General features: G+C 33.6%; 1 protein-coding gene across 13 annotated transcripts in view; it reads right to left on the bottom strand.

The window, feature by feature from the left end:
• The window catches only part of LOC120425567 (sorbin and SH3 domain-containing protein 1), a 181632-nt gene that overhangs the window by 35453 nt on the left and 124170 nt on the right, over window positions 1–22009 (bottom strand). For 9 of the 13 annotated variants that reach the window (XM_039590188.2, XM_039590195.2, XM_039590134.2 and 6 more), the window contains 7 exons: window positions 19301–19456; window positions 18973–19130; window positions 18657–18729; window positions 12557–12592; window positions 8429–8564; window positions 8239–8359; window positions 2478–2510 (listed from right to left, as the gene is read on the bottom strand). In XM_039590188.2, the coding sequence (XP_039446122.1) occupies window positions 2478–2510; window positions 8239–8359; window positions 8429–8564; window positions 12557–12592; window positions 18657–18729; window positions 18973–19130; window positions 19301–19456 (713 nt within the window). The remainder of the gene's footprint in view (window positions 1–2477; window positions 2511–8238; window positions 8360–8428; window positions 8565–12556; window positions 12593–18656; window positions 18730–18972; window positions 19131–19300; window positions 19457–22009) is intronic. The other 4 variants (XM_039590157.2, XM_039590143.2, XM_039590166.2 and 1 more) reach the window with 4 other exon arrangements.

The raw sequence follows: 22009 nt of genomic DNA, 5'->3' as shown, positions 1-22009 counted from the left end.
TAGCGTATACTGTAAAGCATTGAGGGTAAAGTATGTGGTGTGTCGAAGATTAGTATTGTGGGAAACCCAAGAGATTTGTGTTAAGAATACGAAGCATTGAGATAAAATCTGCCCAAACAAATCGAATAAAACCAGAGTGTTGCTAGTCCGCCGGTTCTAGAGGTTTGAGTGTCAAGTGAAAAGCCAAACAAGTGTTGTCTTGTTTTGTGGTGTATTTTTGAAGCGTGGGTTGATTTTGTTAGCAAAGTTAACATAAATGCACACACTTACAAACTTTTGCACTTCACGAGCAAACACAATGCAGAAAAGGGGCACGGAGGAGTGCTCGTCTAGCCACTACATACCAAACACCCCACCAGGTCAGAGTGCGCAGAAGGAGGAGAGTTACAGTGTTGCCAGATTGTTGTTGATGATGTTTTCGTTGTCGTTAGAGATGTAGATCATGCGAGATTGTGAATTGGGTGATTCGCGTTGGTTTGGTGAATGAATTTGTTTTTTTTTGTTGTTGTTGGATCGAGATATAGAAAAGAACGAAAGCGAAAGCATGAAAGAAAGTACACAAGTTAAACCAGATTAGACATTTCGACTTCCATTTCCGGTCAGTTTCTTTCTCCCCCATCGGAAATATTGGCCCAAGTGATTGATTAGGAAGTTATTCGACTCGGGAGGGGATTACCACTGTTGGGAACTTGGAAAAGAAAAACAGACGTCCATTTTCGGGGGGATTGAAAAGGCTCATTTCGGGGAAAGTGGAAGGAAAGGAAAAGCAATCTATCTGGCTGAATGACTGAATAGAATCAATCGCCAACGGAGGAGATTTTGATCTCTTTTCCATTTAGGCTAATGAATGTTTTGGCGGCGCGGCGAATGCCTGAATGTAGGCAATTTGGGCGTGCCATTGGTTTGCCCCTCGGACAGATTTATGGCAATTCGAGTGACAAATGAATCATAAATTGGATTTTCGCTTCGTAGCATATGATGAGGTCCACTTGCAGGCGCCACGCCAGTTTGGTCGACTTCCTTTAGGCGCACGTTCTGTTCTGATGTGATTTCCCGGTGGCGGTTTAATTTATTTGTATCAACTGTCTGATTAGAGCGAGTGAGTTATGCGGCTTTTGCGATTGCGAATTCTGCGGTTAAGTTTGTCGAGTAAGGTTTGTTGCCGAAAGACACTGCTGTCGTGCTAACTTGTCGCACGTGCACTTTAGGCCAAATTTGATTTTAGTACGCAATATTGTGCAGCTCACAATGCCTCACCTTTTGACCTTTACAGATCCTCAAAATTCGATTTCAATGTTAGATATTCAATAAAAACCCAAAAAAAAAAACTCAATGTATTTTTGTCACTTTTCATATGAAAGAAGTTTCAATCTTGTCGTGCTATCTTGACACAGCCTGAAAATTGATGTAAGTGCGACAAAGGGCAAAGGAATTTCAGATCAGAACGCGTTTGACACAAGTACGATCTCGACTACCGAAAAAACATTTGTAATTATAACTCGGGACTCCAGCAACCAAATTCAACCAAAATTCAGGACAATGCACTGAATGATCAACCAAGCAAAACGTGTTTGTTATTGTTTACATTGCGTGCTTTCGTTTTTGTTTATTTAAGGTCAAACATTAAAAACGCGTTTTTCTCGGAACGTCAAATAATGACGTGCCCGACAGCGTTGATATGGTCTCCAAATTTATTGTGAATACAAAGAGACGAGATGTTCCTTTTTCCATGTTTATGTTTAGGGCTCATATTTATATTTTGATGGAGACGCATGGCTTTTTTTTTAAATTTGTTCGATTTTGTGTCATGTCATGAATGTCAGAAGCCTGAATTGCATTTGAATTCAATTCTGTCGATTGCAATGGTTTCGGGGAAGCCTTTTCTATGTGATCCCAAGAATAAAATTATGTCCACACGACTCAAATTTTAATTTTAGTGTCAAATAAACTGAAACTAAAAAATACAACCTTTTTCTTGACTTTCAACTCGCGTCAAAAAATTACTCGCCAAGAATGTTTTACTCGACTGAATAAATAATTAGACAAACTAAAGTGCAGCGTTGCACTTAGTTGTCAGAGTTTGGAAAGTCCACCAGGTTGAAAGCACTCAGCGCTACATTAAGGGGTTGCGGATGGGGGTAAGTTTGGTATTGTAAGAAAGCAAGCCATTAGAGCATGGTTAATAGTTGATAAGTTGGAAGTTTAGTTTTCAGCTGGAAATTTAACCCTTTTTTCCACCTGTTGTTACACTGTACAAAAACTGACTATTAGTAGAGCATAAATTAAATTAGTGAGTGATTAAGAGGGACTGGGGTTAGTTACTGGTTCGACAAAACTTCCGTTTCTTTCCACGAACAGCAACATGGTTTCAAATTTCAAGCAAAACAAACTACTTTCGGGTAGGGATGATCACGGGGAGGAAATAGACACAGAGATAGAGAGTCACAACGAAAAATATGCTCAACATGATATCGTACCCCGTTGAAAATATCCATTACTTCGTCCCACCACTTTTTTATTGTTTTATTTTGCGGTGAGTTTTTTTTTGCACGTGGTTTGGTGGCGCGGCGGTGCACGTGCAAGTGCACGGAATTAATTTCGTTTCGTTGCGAAGGTGGAAGAAAAGAGAAGAAAAAAGAGAGAAAGAGAGAGATAATACGCATTAAGCAATTATAACTGACAAAGACGAAGACAGCGAATCCGTAGAGAGTTGCACACTGCGCGTTGCATATTTACAGGCGAAACGGTGGTACGGGTAAGTGGCAGATTGCATATGTGCAGGCGTGGTGCATCTTCTGAAACACAATTAATTATTGCGCGATTTCGCGAGCGGCGGTTATTAGGATTCTTGTGTCGTTGTGTGTGCTTGTGTGCATGTTAGGGGTGATTTATCGGTGTTGGGACAAGATTGAAATCGCCACCCGAATAGAGGGGAGGCCAAGACGAAGACGGATGACAGATTAACGGTTTGCCCTCTGGCGGCAGAACAACGGGGACGGCGATAAACGCCTGCAATTAGTCTAATAAATAATTCATAAGCGCCCGAATGGCGACAACAGATGTTGTGTTACGGGACAGCGCCATCTAGTGGGGGTGGTAGCACGGTGGCACAAATGGCATGTTCCCGGCACAATGAGCCGGAATTGGGCAGGAAATTTGCATTTTTGCGACGTTAATAATCTGCGCTGTATTGTGGCGGCGTGTCAACCGGTGAGATATTGCCGTCCCCAAGGAGTGTGTAGAACAAGGTGCAGCAACGATGATTTACATGGAGAATTGAGTGAATTCAATGAATTTATGTGGAAATCTCCTGTGATTACAAAGACATTCTAGCTTGTTGAAATGGCTACAAATCAACTTTGTCATATATTTTAAGAAATTTCCCACAATTTGACAGCTGTCAAAAGAAACATTACCATTAATTATGACCACCGAAATTGCACCCGTGAAAAGTGGAGTGATTTGTGAGTTTCACCAATTGAAACCAACCGTGACTATTTACAATAATGGGTTGATTTATGACACGAGAGCTGATTATTTTGTGGTGGCCAATAGCGTTTCAAATTTCAAAGGAGGTGGTGGTGGTGGTGCGACAGTGGTTGTAAAAGAAGCCGCTGGTCGTTGAGATAATTAAGAAGATTATGTCAATTAACGTTTGACAGCGGGGTCATAAATCTGTTTCGGTGCGGTGATTATGGATCTTTAATGAGGCCTCCCACACCCTTCTCTCTCTGCTTTCAAATGATTGAAATCTTTATCGATGAAATCTTCATTATATGTACAATTTAATGCATCGAAACGTTTAATCATAGTCAATACAGTCCAGACTCGATTATCCGAAGCTTCGATTATCCGAAGTTTCGATTATCCGAAGTTCGATTATCCGAAGGTTTGTATGGGGCTTCGAATAATCGAATCACGAACAAAAAAAAATGTTTTCGGTTTTTTTCTCACTTATAACATCAAAATCGAGTTCTGCGACCCCATTTTAGTCAAATTTGAATGGTTGATTGGCCATTTAATAAAAAAAAAGTTTTTTTTTTATATTCCGTCACCGCCATTTTGGCCGCCATCTTGGATTTAAACATTCTTAATCACTTTAGAGTAGTTTAGGGGTCATACTAAAGCTCAACAATTAAAAATATGACAACGAAAAAAAAAATGTTTTCGTGATTCCATTATCCGAAGTGAAATTTTGCCAATGCGTTCGGACAATCGAGTCTGGACTGTAGATGTTAAAAATAACAACATAAGGTGTTTTGGGTTTTTTTTAAATGTTCAACATAATTTTTAAATCAAAGCTTTTTTTGGCACAGTTTATAATTATTCATAAAAATAATTTAAACTATGTTTAGGTCAATGAAAATTTTGCCTAAAAATGAGCATGGAAAAGGCATCTTTAGCGCTAAAATTCATGATTGTAAAAAATCTGGAAATAGTTATGAGTTTTTTTGAAAAAAATTAAGATTTCCGGAAAATATAGAAAATTAATTTTAATTTTAGAGGCAAAAACAAATTTGGCATCCAAAATTACTAAAAACATGTACTGTAAATAAAATGTACAGTTTTTTTTAAATTACAGGAATTTTTGAGTATTTTTTAAAAGAAAAGTGTAATTATTTGTAATTTAAAAATAAAGTACCTCAGCAACAAATATTTTTGAACTTCTGAGAAAACTGAATATTTATTGGCATCTAATTTGTTCCATTTTTTATGTCAAAAAGGAAAACTACTGTAGATTTTCTGTTCGCCAGAAAAAAATACAAAAACATTTCACGATCGAAAATTTCAAAAAGGCTGATAATCTTGCTGATAATTGCGATTTATTAAATAAAATGCAAATTACATTTATTGAAAAGAGCAGAAAATTTAACAGAAGGTGTTAAATTTAAGACTAACATTTTAGACGGGCGTAATGTTGAATGTTATGCCCTTTTTTAATGTTAGTATTGATATTAAATTTTAGTTCGGAAATTGTTTTTTTTTTATATTTTAGATCAGAATGATGTATGCATAAGAAAATTGATTGCTGTATGGGGAACAACAATTATTTTTTTTTGTTTCAATCAAACCATATAATTCACAAGGGCATAAATAATTGATTGTTGAAAAAAAGAAAATAATTTTCATTGAAAATATCTGAAAATTTACCAAAAGTTTTTAATCTCATGATTAACATTTCCAACGGGCGTATTGTTGGCCTTTTCAAAATTTAGTAGACTGCCCATGTTCACATAAATGTCCCATATGCAAAAACAGCAAGCTGAGAAAAACGCATTTGAAGTTTGTCCCATACATAAGGCTACGTGTTAAATTTTCACGAAAAAACTGGATTTCCTCCTGATTTCTAGAACAAAGTACTGGATGTTATAGGCTCTTTTGAAAGAGCACACGATTTTGAACCAAACTGCATCAATAACTCAAAAGTGATGAAAATGCATATGGGACATTTATGCGATCATGGGCAGTAGAGCAATTCTCTACGAAATCGATCTTTTTTTAGGAATTTTTATTTTTGTATTTTTTAATCCGACTGAAACTTTTTTGGTGCCTTCGGTTTGCCCAAAGAAGCCATTTTGCATCATTAGTTTGTCCATATAATTTTCCATACAAATTTGGCAGCTGTCCATACAAAAATGATGTATGAAAATTCAAAAATCTGTATCTTTTGATCAATTTGGTGTCTTCGGCAAAGTTGTAGATATGGAAATGGACTACACTGAAAAAAAAATGATACACGGTAAAAAAATAGGTGATTTTTTATTTAACTTTTTGTCACTAAAACTTGATTTGCAAAAAAACACTATTTTTATTTTGCCAACTTTTCAGAAATTTCCAGGTTGTGCAAAAAATCTTTAACCAAGTTATGATTTTTTTAATCAATACTGATTTTTTTCAAAAAATCGAAACATCGGTCACAAAAAATTTTCAACTTCATTTTTTGATGTAAAATTAAATTTGCAATCAAAAAGTCCTTAAGTGAAATTTTGATAAAGTGCGCCGTTTTCAAGTTAAATCCATTTTTAGGTGATTTTTTTGAAAATAGTCGCAGTTTTTCAATTCTTAAAATTAGTGCACATGTTTGCTTACTTTAAAAAAAATATTTTTGAAAAGCTGAAAAAGTTCTCTATATTTTGCTTTTTTGAACTTTGTTGATACGATCCTTAGTTGCTGAGATATTGCCATGCATGTGTTTAAAAACAGGAAAATTGATGTTTTCTAAGTCTCACCCAAACAACCCACCATTTTCTAATGTCGATATCTCAGCAACTGATGGTCCGATTTTTAATGTTAAAATATGAAACATTCGTGAAATTTTCAAAAAATTAAACCAAGACAAACATTTCAAAAGGGCGTAATATTGAATGTTTGGACCTTTTTAAATGTTAGTCTTGATTAATTTTTTTTGAAAATATTGTTTTCGAAAAGATCGGAAAATTTCACGAATGTTTAAACATATTTTTTTCAAAACAAACATGTGCACTGCCCATGTTCGCATAAATGTCCCATATGCAAAAACAGCAAGCTGAGAAAAACGCATTTGAACTTAAGTTTGTCCCACACATAAGGTTACGTGTTAAGTTTTCACAAAAAAAAGGATTTCCTCCTGATTTCTAGAACAAAGTACTGGATGTTATAGGCTTTTCTGAAAGATCTCGCGATTCTGAACAAAACTGCATCAATAACTCAAAAACAATGAAAATGCATATGGGACATTTATGCGATCAGGGGCAGTGCACTAATTTAAAAAAATTAAAAATTGCGACTATTTTTTTAAATTACCTGAAAACGGCTATAACTGAAACGGTGCACTTTATCAACATTTCACTAAAGTACTTTTTGATTGCAAATTTGATTTTACATCGAAAAATGAAGTTGAAAATTTTTGCTACCAATATTTCGATTTTTTGAAAAAAAATCAGTATTGATCAAAAAATGTATAACTCGGTAAAAGATTTTTTGCACAACCTGGACATTTTTGAAAAGTAGGCATTTGATGTCCTCTAAAACATATAAAAAATACAAAAAATTAAAAAGAGTGTTTTTTTAAGCCAAGAAACCTCCTGATAAACTTTGAGCCATTTTAAAATGTATTTTTTTATCCTTTCAAATGGAATTAATTTAATTGTATATTTTGGAAACAAATAATCATTTTGGTACTACTATTAATTATTCATATACAGAAATAAAATGATTAATAGGCCAATGCTGGTTTATTCAAAAAAGTTCAAAATAACCAGGGAGAAAACGTAAAAAATACTTTAAAAAATTTGGTAAAACTTGTTGAAATCGCTTTAGAGTGTTTTAAATTTTTAATCACTTTTTTAAATTTTGGTCCACAGATTGGAAGAAAACGTAAATCTTTAGTAAACAAATTATATGATTTGATCATTATTTAAAAAATATTTGGCAGTAGCTGTATCAAAAAGCGTTTTCAATTTTCCTTTTTTTAAATAAATTGAATTGAGGTTGAAATTTGAAATTCAGTTTCATTATTTTTATCACAGACAAAAATACGTCAATCATTGACAGTTCCAAATAATAACAACAATTCTTCTACAGAGTCATCTAGTTGAGAACATAAACAAGGCGTGTTAATGAGTTGAGATGTGGTGAATTCCAGCTGCTGGGGTGAGTATTATTTAAATAGACCGTTAATTTTTTGATTTAAAAAGAGATTTTTATCTGATTATCTGTGCTCCGATTATTGCCTCGTCTTTTACGATACTCCCTTTTAATAAATGCAAAATTATTAAAAAAGAGCAACAAAATAGCGAAATATTTTTTTTATATTTGAAAAATTAAATAGAAATGTTAGGAAAAATCACTTTTTAAGAAATATTTGCGATATTACACTGAAATAAAAAAAAACTGCCAAAATCCTTTATTCCTATTTAGTAATTGGGTATTCGAATTACTAAATAAGGAAAACAGGCAAAAATCCTAGAATAAAGGAATTTTGTACTTTTTTTTATTTCAGTGTAGGGTAAATTCACTGTTTGTGCACTGTGCAGCATCATCCATGCACTCAAAGAAGTTTATTCATGACTATTTTATTGGTGCATTTGCTACAACATGTTTTGACAACATACTTTTTTGCCATCATATTATATCTTTATTAAAAAAAAAAGTGATATAATAAGCAATTAAATTTTTAACAAGACAATCATCTTAAGAGTATGTTTTCAATGCTTAAATTATTTAATGAAAAAAATATTCAATTCAACCCCCAATTACCTCCTTCGATTCCTTCTCCGAGACTGACGACCTGCCCGGAGTGTAGTTCTCGATCCTTCCCGGCTGGTTCCGGTACTGCGTCGAGCCGGACTTGATGGCCGATCCCTGGAGGGTGTTGAATCTACAACGAAAACAATCAAATTGTCAATCTTTTGACAGCCGTCAAACTGTGGAAGAGGGTCATCCCCACCTGGAGTAACTGTTCGGGTTGAGTGCCGTCGGGGTTCGTCTCCGGTCGAGGGTGCTGTACTTGATCGTGTAGTCCGAGTCGTAGTTCGGTTCCGGTTCCGACTGGTAGCCGCCGCTGGATTTGTACGGGAAGTTGCCTGGAAGGAGGTTTTTTTTGGGTAGAGGGTGGGAAAGAGGTTAGAATAGTTTGGTTGATAGTGGTGGGGAGCATTCCGAGATTCCGTCACCGCTTCATGCAGACACAGCCTGAAAAGTGTAAGTTTTGCGGGGTGAATAGGTGTGAGTGCACAAACACAGATGGCATGCAATTTTTGAGAGTGTGGTTTTGTAAATGTTTCAGTTTAACTTTTAGGTTAGGATTAATTTGTTTTTGTTATTGTTCTTTTTTTTATTATGTCAGAAAAAGTGGTTTATCAAAAATAAAGCTTCCGGATTTGTTACTCTTGTCACCAAAGTCAACCACCAAAGCAGATTCCCCTCGAGAGAATCGTTGGTTCTTCTGCACGAGTGAGTAAAATCGCGCACACAAATTGCATCTGGTTCTTGAGTTTGTTTGCTGGGAAGAGCTGCCGCACTTCTAGAGCAATTCAATTTTCCTTCATCCTCTCAGGTAGAGAGCCAGAGGGAAAATCCGATTTTGCCGTCGTGACTTCAGCTATGAGAGGCAATCAAAGCTCTCGGGGTATTGTCAATCGGGGCCTCTTCAGGGTTGGAAAAGCGGAAAATTAGAGCAAATTCGTGATTGAATCTGTGCATCTTCTTCCGAACATCCGGAACTGTCTTCGAAACGTCACTCGAGCGAAACATTGTACACGCTTACTTAGAATAATACAAATTTGGGTAACTTCGTAAAATTGTTAAATTTGTCTTCCAAGAATTCGGATACGCATTTATCTAAAAATCTTTCATTTTAGATTTCTTTAAAAAACTTGTAGACATATTAACTAAATTGTTGTTAAATTTCGTTAAGCGTATAAGCAGGTTATACCGATCCTGTTTCCGCCATTATCCTCTTGTTTTAATGAGGAGCAGCTTTTCCAGACCCAGACTGGCCACACTGGCGCGGTTAAGCAATTAGAAATCGATCCGGGAGACGCGACTCCCAATCGGATCTTGCGGGTTCAGCGGCGGATTGTCGCCGGAAGCGAGTAATTAGATTCACTACTTCCGCCGATTTTGCAGCTCAGACGAGGTATCGCTTCGCAGAATCTCGCCTCGGTCAAGTCAGGATGGAGGGCGGAAATTGAATCTGATAATCTTGAAAGGGCAAGGGTAAGAAGAGAAAGGGTGGGACGAACGGGGCAAAAGTGCAGCAATCTGCATCGCATTAAGGGGATGAAATTGAAGCACTGATTGAGTGCAATTTGTTTGATTGTAGAAGGTGCTTTGGCAGAAATATGATGGATTACGGGAATTTTATGGGAATAAGTAAAATTTGATATAAATCTAAACGAAAAAGATTGATTTGATGTCAATGATTGATTTTTATTTAAAGATCAAATCTATAAAAAAATGGGATTTTTTTTGATAATCTTGAACTTGTTTTTCATTTTTTTAAAGTTATTTTGTGATATTACTTTTTTTTTAAATCAGAATTTGAATCGTTTGAATCGTTAGGGATTTTCTGATCAATTTGATGTTTTTGGCAAAGTTGTAGGTTATGATTAGGACGTTTCGGAAAAAATGGGTTTACGAAAAAACGGATTTTTATTTAACTTTTGTTACTAAAAAAAATAATTCCCAATAAACAATATTTTTAATTTTTGATTTTTTTAATATGCTTTCAGGGACTTAAAGGGTTTCTTCTTAGTCATAGTGCGTGATGCTGTAAAATTAGTTTGAGGAGATATTAATTTTTGGAAAAAACATGTTTTTTGGAAAAAAAAATAAAAAAAACTGGACAAACAAATTATTAAAAACCATGTTTGAAAGCAAAATTCAATATATAAGTACATCGAAATTTTATTGTTAAAATTTAAGGTTAAAAAAATCGTTTTATTTTCTTAGTTTGCATTTGAAAAATAATTCTTTAAAGTAAAAAAACAATAAACAAATTTTCAGCTAGGGAAATTTCTCCCTGGAGCTTTGAAAATTTGGCAATTACTTTCTAAGTTACAGCATCAGCATTTTTCTAAGTTTCACCTTGTAAGCTTGTAATTTTCAACTGACGATATCTCGAAACTATTGGTTTTTTTTTTATGTTGAAAAATGATACTTTTGTGAAATTTTCTAATAATTTCAATAAAAATAATATCATTTTTTTTGCTATTGAAAAGTTTTACAAATAGATAATTTTCCTAACTTCATTGTTTAGACCAAATCATTTTTTTTAAATATTTTGTTGAAAAAATCAGAAAATTTCGTAAAAGTTGATCTTTTAACATATAAAATTAGACCAATAGTTTCCGAGAAATCGTCAGTTGAAAATTACAGGCAAATTAGGCGACAATTGGAATAAAAAATCATTCTCATCGTTTCGGATTCTTGTGAGGCTGTAGTAGAAACTAATCGGCAAATTTTCAAAGTTGAAAATTTTCTGAGAATTTAATTTTTTTTTTGGTTGTGCCGTTTTTCAAGAAATATATTTGGGTAATTCTCCGCCAACACACAGCAGTTGCCCCGACCCCTCTTCGATTTGCGTGAAACTTTGTTCTAAGGGGTATCTTTTGTCCCTGATTACGAATCCGAGGTCCGTTTTTTGATATCTCGTGACGGAGGGGCGGTACGACCCCTTCCATTTTTGAACATGCGAAAAAATAGGTATTTTTCAATAATTTGCAGCCTGAAACGGTGATGAGATAGAAATTTGGTGTCAAAGGGACTTTTATGTAAAATTAGACGCCCGATTTGATGGCGTACTCAGAATTCCGAAAAAACGTATTTTTCATCGAAAAAAACACTAAAAAAGATTTAAAAATTCTCCCATTTTCCGTTACTCGACTGTAAAATTTTTTGGAACATGTCATTTTATGGGAAATTTAATGTACTTTTCGAATCTACATTGACCCAGAAGGGTCATCTTATCATTTAGAACAAAATTTTTCATTTTAAAATTTCGTGTTTTTTCTAACTTTGCAGGGTTATTTTTTAGAGTGTAACAATGTTCTACAAAGTTGTAGAGCAGACAATTACAAAAATTTTGATATTTAGACATAAGGGGTTTGCTTATAAACATCACGAGTTATCGCGATTTTACGAAACAGTCGAGTTACGCATGTTCAAAAATGGAAGGGGTCGTACCGACCATCCGTCACGAGATATCAAAAAACGGACCTCGGATTCGTGATCAGGGACAAAAGATACCCCTTAGGACAAAGTTTCACGTAAATCGAAGAGGGGTCGGGGCAACTTTTCCCGATTTCGTGTGAGTTGGTAGAGAATTACCTTAAATTGACACAAAAAAAAAGAAAAAAAATCGAAACTTTATACGTAAGAAACGATAACATAATACGGTACAGTTTTTCACAACAAATTCGTACTTTTGTTTGCCAATTCAATTAAGCTTTCAAAAATGTTTTTTTATAACTCTAGGTTTGCTGTATATATAAAAAATATTACATTATTTAAAAAAAAACATATCTTCTAGTTCAGATTTGGCTCCATCACGCACTTTGGCTCTGAAGAAGTCTTCTAGTCCCCTAAAATATGTGAAAAAATTACGAAAATTAAAAGATACGAATTTTAGTAATAGGGAAAATAGTTAAACAAAAATTTCGGAAATTTTTTCTGTGGAATATTTTTCCGAAAAGTCCATATCATATTCTACAACATTGTCCAAGAAACCAGTTCAATCAGAAAATCTCTTCTCAAGATTCAAAATTTCATACATTTACATACCCATTTTGTATGAACAGCCACCAAAAATGTATGGAAACCTGTTATAAAAAACTAATGATGCAAAGTTGCTTCTTTTAAGATGAGGAATTTCCCCAAAGATTAATTGATAAGTAAACGTAAGAACAGTTTTTTTGTCCTAGACATCTATTTTGAAGCAAAATATTTACAGCAGAAAAAGCAGTTAAATGTTATGTAAAATGCAGTTATGTTCTGTTTTGTTAAATTTGCGAAAGCTTGCATGAGTATGAAATCGGGTTTTTTATCAGTAAAATTTGGACAATGGATTTATCACCTCGACGTGTTTTGTACCGCACGGTCACAAAGTCATCTGCGGAAAGGGTTTGTTTGATTGATTTTTGTTGTGTTTTTTTGTTGGGCCAAAAGGTAGTGTCGTTTTTTGATTTATATGAAAAGAGAGAAAAAGCAAACGAATTTCGAGGATGTGAATAGTTTTTTTTTTGTGTTGGTTTCAGTAAAGTGATTCAATCTAAGGAAAGTGGAATTCTTCTCAACCAATCAGCTGCAGCTGTCTCGACGTAAGCTCCGTGATCAACGCTTTGGTACAAGTATAAGCAGCTCGTCCTCGAATGGGAGCATTTCTCAAGTCTTAACGGAAAGCATTGCTCGATGGAAAGCTTCCACAATCTTCGTTGATTGCAATTGCTTTGCCACTGTTGCACATTGCTTCGTTTGATAAGAGTTGGATGATTTGGCGTGTCCCAGAAACGACCATGGGATTCTAGTGTAACGATAGGGTGGTTCTAATAAAGTTTTTGATTTTGCAAAATGTTTATGAATTTACAAAGAAATAAAATAATCTCTCCCCGAAATTTCTGGACTTCACATTGGTCAAACAAAGTTTGAAAACGAAACGGATTTCAAACTAAATCAACCCGAAAAGCTGTGTCACCCTCACATGGTCTTGAATTTCCCCCTTGGAAACAGCAACATCTAATGCATGCTCAGCACGAATATCCTTGAATGTGCCATCTTGCGCATCTGAGAAGGAGACCTTCACCACCACCCACAGCAAAGATGATGATCTTCATCAGGATGCAAACCGAGTTACGAGTTGTTTCTCTTTGGTCTCTGAATTGAGGTCACCATACTTTCTAGCTCAAGAAAAAAAGACATGCCACAAACAGACCCTAAATCAAAATTTAAACTTTTGGGAAAAAGGAAAATTGCCATTTTCTCAAGATTCAAAAATACCAGCTTTTAACCTAACATTCGTCCCACCTCAGGAGACCACCTTCGTATGACAAATAGTTTCGAAGCGTCTTTTTCAGCGCAGAGCGTCTGCAAAAGCAAAAAAAGAAAAGAAGGGTACCGAGCAAAATAAACTTTTGCTTTAAATTTAATTTGAGCGTTCCAGCTCAGCTCGAAACGAAATCAAACAACAATTGAAAACATGTTAGACATTTTGTGATCGGAAGGACGCTGGCTTTACTCTTTAGGTTGTGGGAAAAGTCTGGCGGAAAGGGCAATAATAACTGTGACATAGTGGAAAGGTTGTGCTTGGTCTGAAGTGCTGAATTTAGAATAGTCGTGTTTAGTTTTTATGTATGTCAACACAGATTCGGAAGTCGGAAAATCATTCGTTATCAAAACTTTTATTTTTTAATGTATACTCTCCTTTTAATATCGATTTTCAACTAAAACTAAAAATATTTGACAAGGGGTTTTTTTTACGGAATTTCAACTTCTATCAGCTTTATCTAGCGTAAATATAATCAGCTTCTTGCTTTAATTGGAAGCAAGAAGGAAGAATTTCTAGAAGGATATCCAACAAGGGAGATTCAAAATGGATTCCATATAGTTTTTTTTTCGCAAAAAAAAATTTATACAAGAAAAATAATTTCAAAAATTTAAAGATAAATTTGACAAATTACATTGAAAAAATCCTACGGCATTGGTTGAATTTTGAATTTGGAAAAACATATAGGAAATTAACCTAGAAATACTTCCGTCATCTCCAAATCGATTAAAAGATACAGATGCTTGAAGTCGCATTTCTAACTTTTTGGATCGCTTTGAGCAGCAAGTGCCAACATATTTTTTCAAACTGCTTTTTGATTGAATAATGAATTGTCAATGGATTTATGCACATTTCAAGAATTAGTTTTTACTAAAAAAAAATTTTTGTTATTTTATATGAAGTAGCACCAATGCTATGCTTAATTAGTTTTTTTTTGTTATTTTATTTATTTTTCTTTTAAAATTTGGTCTTTTGTTTTACAAATTTATACTTTGTCAAATAAGATTTTAACTTATACATTTACAAAAATGTAGATTCTTTGATAATTTTTCCAAAACGGGAACTCGCGAATACCGAGATTTTTTTATTTTTTGTTCCATTTTCCCCGAAACACAAAAAAAATATTCTTCTGGAATTTAAGCTTTGATTGTGAAAGTAGTTGAATATGCTTTAAACTTTCTAAAAACAACTGTCCTAGTCCTAGTCTAGATTATCACAAGTTAACTGTAATCAACAAATTTTATGATTTGATGCAGTTAAAAACTTTATAAATGTATACAAATATGTTTTTATGAACATTTAAAGAATATTCCGGGAATTTCCGGGATTTAAAAAGTATTTATAACCTGGAAAAAATGCACGTTCTACGCACAGTTTCACAGCCACTAAATTAAAAAAATTGATTCCATAACATAGTTGTCATAACCAGACATGCATCGGCACTAAGAGCTCTTCCTAACGGCACTCAGCTTGTTCTAGTAGGCATTTACGTTTAAAGTAATGTTATGCTTGTTGCCAGTTGAAAACGTGTTGTTTTTAGCCTAAATAATGTGAAGAAAACATTGGTTCATTGGAAATACCGACTTCAGGTATATTTTCATGTGACTGTTCTCATAAACTCTCAAGAAGAACCTCATAAAAGCTCTTTGAGTGCACTTAACGTTTCTTACCCTATATCTCACTTGGTTTATAATATAGCCTCCCAGGGTCTTCGGGAGCTTTACAGATTAGCTTAATTAGTGTACTCTAATCACTGGCAAAACATGGTGGGAATCATCTAAGCGAAATGCCAAACAGGTTCTTCTAAAAGAGGAGTTAGAGCGGATGCACGTCTGGTCATAACATAGTGTGCCTTGAACCGTTTTCTGTGTTCTGTAAACATGCCTATTTTGGTCAAAATATGTATATTTTTAGTCTTTCAATATTTTTCATATAAATATTGTCATATTTGTTAACACATTTGTACAGATTTTATGTGAAATTGTTTTAACGAATTACCTATGACGATAAATAAGAAACAATACTATAATTCAAAGAAAGATTTTTGCCTTCCTCACCTTACTGAGGAAAGGCTAAAAAATCACTCGAAAAATGAACTTCTTAATTTGACCTCGTAGACCCACCTTCACGTATACCTATCGACTCAGAATCAAATTCTGAGCAAATGTCTGTGTGTGTGTGTGTGTGTGTGTGTGTGTGTGTGTGTGTGTGTGTGTAGGGATGTGGGTCTGTGCACCAAAAAATATGCACTCGATTATCTCAGCACTGGCTTAACCGATTTGGACCGTTTTGGTCTCATTCGATTCGTCTTGGGGTCCCATAAGTCCCTATTGAAAATTATGAAGTTTAGTAAAGTACTTCAAAAGTTATGCTAAAAAAACGATTTTGGCGTATGTCCGGAAGATTGTAAAAAGGGTGTTTTTTGTAAGGAACCCTGTCATGTTATACATTTTCAGAAAGGTATTAAAAAGACCTTTCCAATGAGCCCAAAACATTGAAGATCTGATAACCCTATCAAAAGTTATTAGCACTTAAGTGTTATTTATACACTTTTTGGAGGCCGGATCTCAGATATTTCAATGAAAATGATGTCCGGGTCCATCATGCGACCCATCGTTAGTTAGATAATCGAAAGACCTTTCAAATGAGCCTAAAACATCAAGGATCTGACAATCCTATCAAAAGTTATTGACACTTAAGTGTTATTTATACACTTTTTGGAGGCCGGATCTCATATATTTCAGTAAAAATGATGTCCGGGTCCATCATGCGACCCATCGTTAGTTAGATAATCGAAAGACCTTTCAAATGAGCCTATAACATCAAGGATCTGACAATCCTATCAAAAGTTATTGGCACTTAAGTGTTATTTATACACTTTTTGGAGGCCGGATCTCAGATATTTCAGTAAAAATGATGTCCGGGTCTATCATGCGATTGGATAGGTTTTTTTTTATCAGACCTTGCCGATGAGCCAGAAATATTGATGGTCTGCGAACCATATCAAAAGAAATGAGTAATAAAGTTGATTTGTTAAACATGTTAAGGGGGAATGTTGCTATTTTTACTGAATGTATTGACTTTATGAATATGAGGAAGGCACCAACCACCTAAAGGTGGATTAAGTAACGTTTTTTCAAAACGTTTGGTACGATTTTTAATAACTAGGGCGTCCCGGTTTTTTTTTAGAATCCCGAAATTTTTAAAAACAGTCATAAAATCTTTGTTTTGGTAATATTTTTTATGTTTTTCAAGCATAAAATCATATAATTAGCTCAATAATATTAACCGGTGATACTCTAAGAAAAAAAAAAAATGATTATCTACACTTCAATCTATACCAGAACGACAGTTTTTAAATACCTTAAATAAATTAAAAATTGTTTTGTTGTTCTTTGTTGTGCTTTAGATTTTAAATGAACTACAATTTTTGATTCTAATGTGATTTAAATTAATGAGTCTCATATAAATATAAATCTTTTCAATATTTTTTTATATGACATGACTAGAAAATCTTGACAAACTTTTTTTTCTAAAAAAAACAAAAAACGATAGCTAAAAAATTATACAAGTCAATGTGAAGTTTTAGATAAGTTTTGAATTTCATGTATTGCTTGATTTGCCTCAGATGCCGATGTTTGATGAAAAATAGTTTAATATGATTTTTTTTTCAAATTTAAAATCGTTAGTATTCGTACATATAATACCCATATCTATTTTAAATTTATATAAATAGAAAACATTTAAAGCACGAAATTTTATTAAATTAAAAATTCTGCGAATCTGTAAACTAAAATTATAACAAGTTTCCCTAATAAGCCAACATACTGCTGATATATGCCGAATGCAAATTTTAATGCTTTAAAATTCTTATCGATTACTAAGTATTCAACCGTTCATCTATTTCTACAACCAAATCTGAATTTCTAGAACAAAATTTGATTTTTTTTTCAATTTTGTGAATTCTCGGGACAAATTATAAAAATTACCGGAACTCGGGAATTTCCGGTTTTGGAAAAATCCCGGGATTTTTGTCCTGGGAATTCCCGGGATGGACGCACTATTAGGAACTTTTAAAACCGAAATCTATACCAGATCAAAGTTTTTCTAAAAATTGAGAAAGGCATGAGCAATATAAAAAGAAGGAGGAAATTAAGTCTCCTCAACTTTACGATAAACTGAGCTGATCAATATTTATTTAAGGTTGATTCTGAAGCATTTTCAATGATTTATTTTGTACTAAATTTAGTCAACAGTGATTAGTTACCAAAGTCTAAATATTCATTTCAAGAATGCTTAAAAATGGCTTTCAGGATTTTTGTCGATGTTTGCCATTTAACATTTGAAATGAAACATTATCTTATCAAATCGTAATCAACCAAGATTTAGTCAAATCAACATCTCCAACCACAAATCTCACAATCAGCTGAAAATCCCACCCAGTGCGGTTCCATCGTTCCGTCTGACTGCATCCTCCCAAATTCGGGCAACTTTCTCGGTTTGCAAAAGTAAAGTTTCAATTTAATACAATCATCCGCAATTACACACGTACACACTGCTGCTAACTGCTAACGATGGTTACGATGGGAACTTTTGCCAGCTGGGGAGCAGCAGCTTTTCCGCTGCAGTTTTCAACTCGAATTGTTTAATTAATTCCATCAAAGTTTTGGAAACGAGCGCGAGCCAGCCAGATTTGAGCAGCTCGTTTTAACCGCCCCGAAGCGTTCACGTCAAAAGTAAGCTTTTCGAAAATCACAAGTAGTTTTCGCCCTCCGCCCTCAACGAAACGAACAAATCCGAGTTGATTGTTTCTGATTGGATCCTCTTTCCCCTCTGAAGAAAGCACAACAGCTTTGAAAGGAGCTTCCCGCAGCAAAGCGGTTCAAATTTAATTAACTTTTGACTTTTTGATGACTCGTCAACAACCTTCGACGAGGATCTGATTAATGATTGCGCGCTGCTGCTGATTGGTTGATTGGGGGATCTCTCAGTTTTGGGGTTTTGGGATTTTCGACGGAAAATTATGATACAACAGTGGAATTTTAAAGGAGGAGAGAGGGAGGCAAAAAGGGGCAAATATCGAGGGAATTCCCGGGGATTGTGGGACTGAAAGTTCAGAACTTGAGTTATTTACCATCGTCGTGGGCTTTGTGCAGGGTTTGGTACATCTTTTTGTACCACTTGGCCTGGTTGTTTTCGTCCACTTCCTGATTATTTTTTGGTTTATTTTGATCGCATTCAGGGAATAAAAGAAGATAATTTATTAGGTGAGGGACAACGAGTGACTGTTGTTGGAGAATCTTTAAAATTCCGGTAAATTCGAACTTTAAGTTTTCGAAAAATAATTCTTTCTGTTTTTAATAACTCACTCACTCACTGACTCACTCAATCAACTATCACTCACTCACTCGCTGACCACCCTGACCCTAACCCCACGTATAAACTCTTACAGATCTTAACGTGAGGGGCATGCCCTCGCGGGTCATCGGCCCGACGCCGTCGACCTTCCGGGGCGACAGCTGTGCCATCGTCGGGGTGCTCCGCTGCTGGTGGTCCACCGTGGATTCCGGTTCGCTCAGGTAATCCACCTGTCGACCCACCGGTTGACCTGTTCAATGGAATAAGAAGAAGCACACAAACACACAGACGAGAGAGGGGTGGTTGGGGTGTTTTTGTGTGTTGAGTGGGGGGTGCCGAAAACAAATACAGAGATAAAATCAGTGATTAATTGCCGCTCTTTTGTTTGGGGTGAGGGGGAAAAAGTGCCAAAATTAGTACTTATTTCGCTGGCTCTGCCCAGTCGAGTGCCGCTGCTGCTGCGCTGGTACGATGTTTGCTGGTTCGTAGTCGTTCTTTGGCTGGTCGATTTCTGGTAGACATTGGACTGATTGCTGGCAGACTCGAACGTGCTCAGCTGCTGGCCAATTTTACCATCTGAAAGAGGTAAGGGAGTAGAAAATGATCGATGTGAAATGTGTTAAAATGTTGGGAGGAAATGGAAAATTAATAACTTGAAAGGTGAAACCTGGAAGGAAGGAAGTCGGAAAAGTTCTCGAAATTTCGATAAGGTTCACACCTTAGTTCCGCAAAAAAGTTGAGATTTGTGCATGGGAGTGATAAATTTTAACCTAACTGCAACCGATTTCACAGGAATTTTGCTTCCTTTGCACTAGTTTCGGGGTGCAAAAGTTTCACTCTGCAGTATTGCGGATGAAGGAAAAGTTTCTGAATCTGCGGAAACGGAGAAATTCGGTTCCCAATATCAGATGTGGCAAATCGAATTTTGAGCAGAAATCCGGAATGAAAATTCGTTGGAACGGCGCAGGTTCCTAAACCATAGCAAAATCATAAAATCATAAAATCATAAAATCATAAAATCATAAAATCATAAAATCATAAAATCATAAAATCATAAAATCATAAAATCATAAAATCATAAAATCATAAAATCATAAAATCATAAAATCATAAAATCATAAAATCATAAAATCATAAAATCATAAAATCATAAAATCATAAAATCATAAAATCATAAAATCATAAAATCATAAAATCATAAAATCATAAAATCATAAAATCATAAAATCATAAAATCATAAAATCATAAAATCATAAAATCATAAAATCAAAAAATCATAAAATCATAAAATCATAAAATCATAAAATCATAAAATCATAAAATCATAAAATCATAAAATCATAAAATCATAAAATCATAAAATCATAAAATCATAAAATCATAAAATCATAAAATCATAAAATCACAAAATCATAAAATCATAAAATCATAAAATCATAAAATCATAAAATCATAAAATCATAAAATCATAAAATCATAAAATCATAAAATCATAAAATCATAAAATCATAAAATCATAAAATCATAAAATCATAAAATCATAAAATCATAAAATCATAAAATCATAAAATCATAAAATCATAAAATCATAAAATCATAACATCATAAAATCATAAAATCATAAAATCATAAAATCATAAAATCATAAAATCATAAAATCATAAAATCATAAAATCATAAAATCATAAAATCATAAAATCATAAAATCATAAAATCATAAAATCATAAAATTATACAATCTAAAAATCAGTTTTTAGTTTTTAGTTTTTAGTTTTTAGTTTTTAGTTTTTAGTTTTTAGTTTTTAGTTTTTAGTTTTTAGTTTTTAGTTTTTAGTTTTTAGTTTTTAGTTTTTAGTTTTTAGTTTTTAGTTTTTAGTTTTTAGTTTTTAGTTTTTAGTTTTTAGTTTTTAGTTTTTAGTTTTTAGTTTTTAGTTTTTAGTTTTTAGTTTTTAGTTTTTAGTTTTTAGTTTTTTAGTTTTTAGTTTTTAGTTTTTAGTTTTTAGTTTTTAGTTTTTAGTTTTTAGTTTTTAGTTTTAGTTTTAGTTTTTAGTTTTTAGTTTTTAGTTTTTAGTTTTTAGTTTTTAGTTTTTAGTTTTTAGTTTTTAGTTTTTAGTTTTTAGTTTTTAGTTTTTAGTTTTTAGTTTTTAGTTTTTTAGTTTTTAGTTTTTAGTTTTTAGTTTTTAGTTTTTAGTTTTTAGTTTTTAGTTTTTAGTTTTTAGTTTTTAGTTTTTAGTTTTTAGTTTTTAGTTTTTAGTTTTTAGTTTTTAGTTTTTAGTTTTTAGTTTTTAGTTTTTAGTTTTTAGTTTTTAGTTTTTAGTTTTTAGTTTTTAGTTTTTAGTTTTTAGTTTTTAGTTTTTAGTTTTTTAGTTTTTAGTTTTTAGTTTTTAGTTTTTAGTTTTTAGTTTTTAGTTTTTAGTTTTTAGTTTTTAGTTTTTAGTTTTTAGTTTTTAGTTTTTAGTTTTTAGTTTTTAGTTTTTAGTTTTTAGTTTTTAGTTTTTAGTTTTTAGTTTTTAGTTTTTAGTTTTTAGTTTTTAGTTTTTAGTTTTTAGTTTTTAGTTTTTAGTTTTTAGTTTTAAGTTTTTAGTTTTTAGTTTTTAGTTTTTAGTTTTTTAGTCAAAATTTTAGAATATACTGGTCAAATCATAAAACCATAAATGTTTGAGAACCATCGGTTTGCAACAGTTTCGGGAAAGTTTTCTTCCCCTCAGAGAACGAGATCAAACCAACCAACGAGTGAATAATGTCTCTGAGGGCGATCAACTTTTGCGATTGGAAGTTTTTCGAGTAAAAGTTTCGCTCTGGATCCGGGAAGGAAAATCTATCTTTCCATCATTAGTGGCGTAACAGATTCATTTTTTTAGGGGAAGCTTCCTTCCGTATTTTGATCGATGGTACTGTTTTTTGTTCTGCTACGCAGTTTATCTTTTCAGTTATTGAATTTTCGTTTGGAAAAAGTCTGAGCGGAAATATTTCTCCAAAAAGTTGAGCTTGCGTAACGGGAAAGTTTGTCCTTTTGCAGCAGAAACCACAACGGCAAGTTTTATTTCTCCTGTGCCACTTGACGGAAACGAGCACAGGTAAAGCTTATCCTTCCGGTGGGAAAGCTGTTTGCTCTTAAGTTTTCGTCA

The sequence above is a fragment of the Culex pipiens genome, chromosome 3, assembly GCF_016801865.2.
Source record: "Culex pipiens pallens isolate TS chromosome 3, TS_CPP_V2, whole genome shotgun sequence".
Lineage (NCBI taxonomy): Eukaryota > Metazoa > Arthropoda > Insecta > Diptera > Culicidae > Culex > Culex pipiens.
This window is presented reverse-complemented; position numbering and strand designations above follow the sequence as displayed.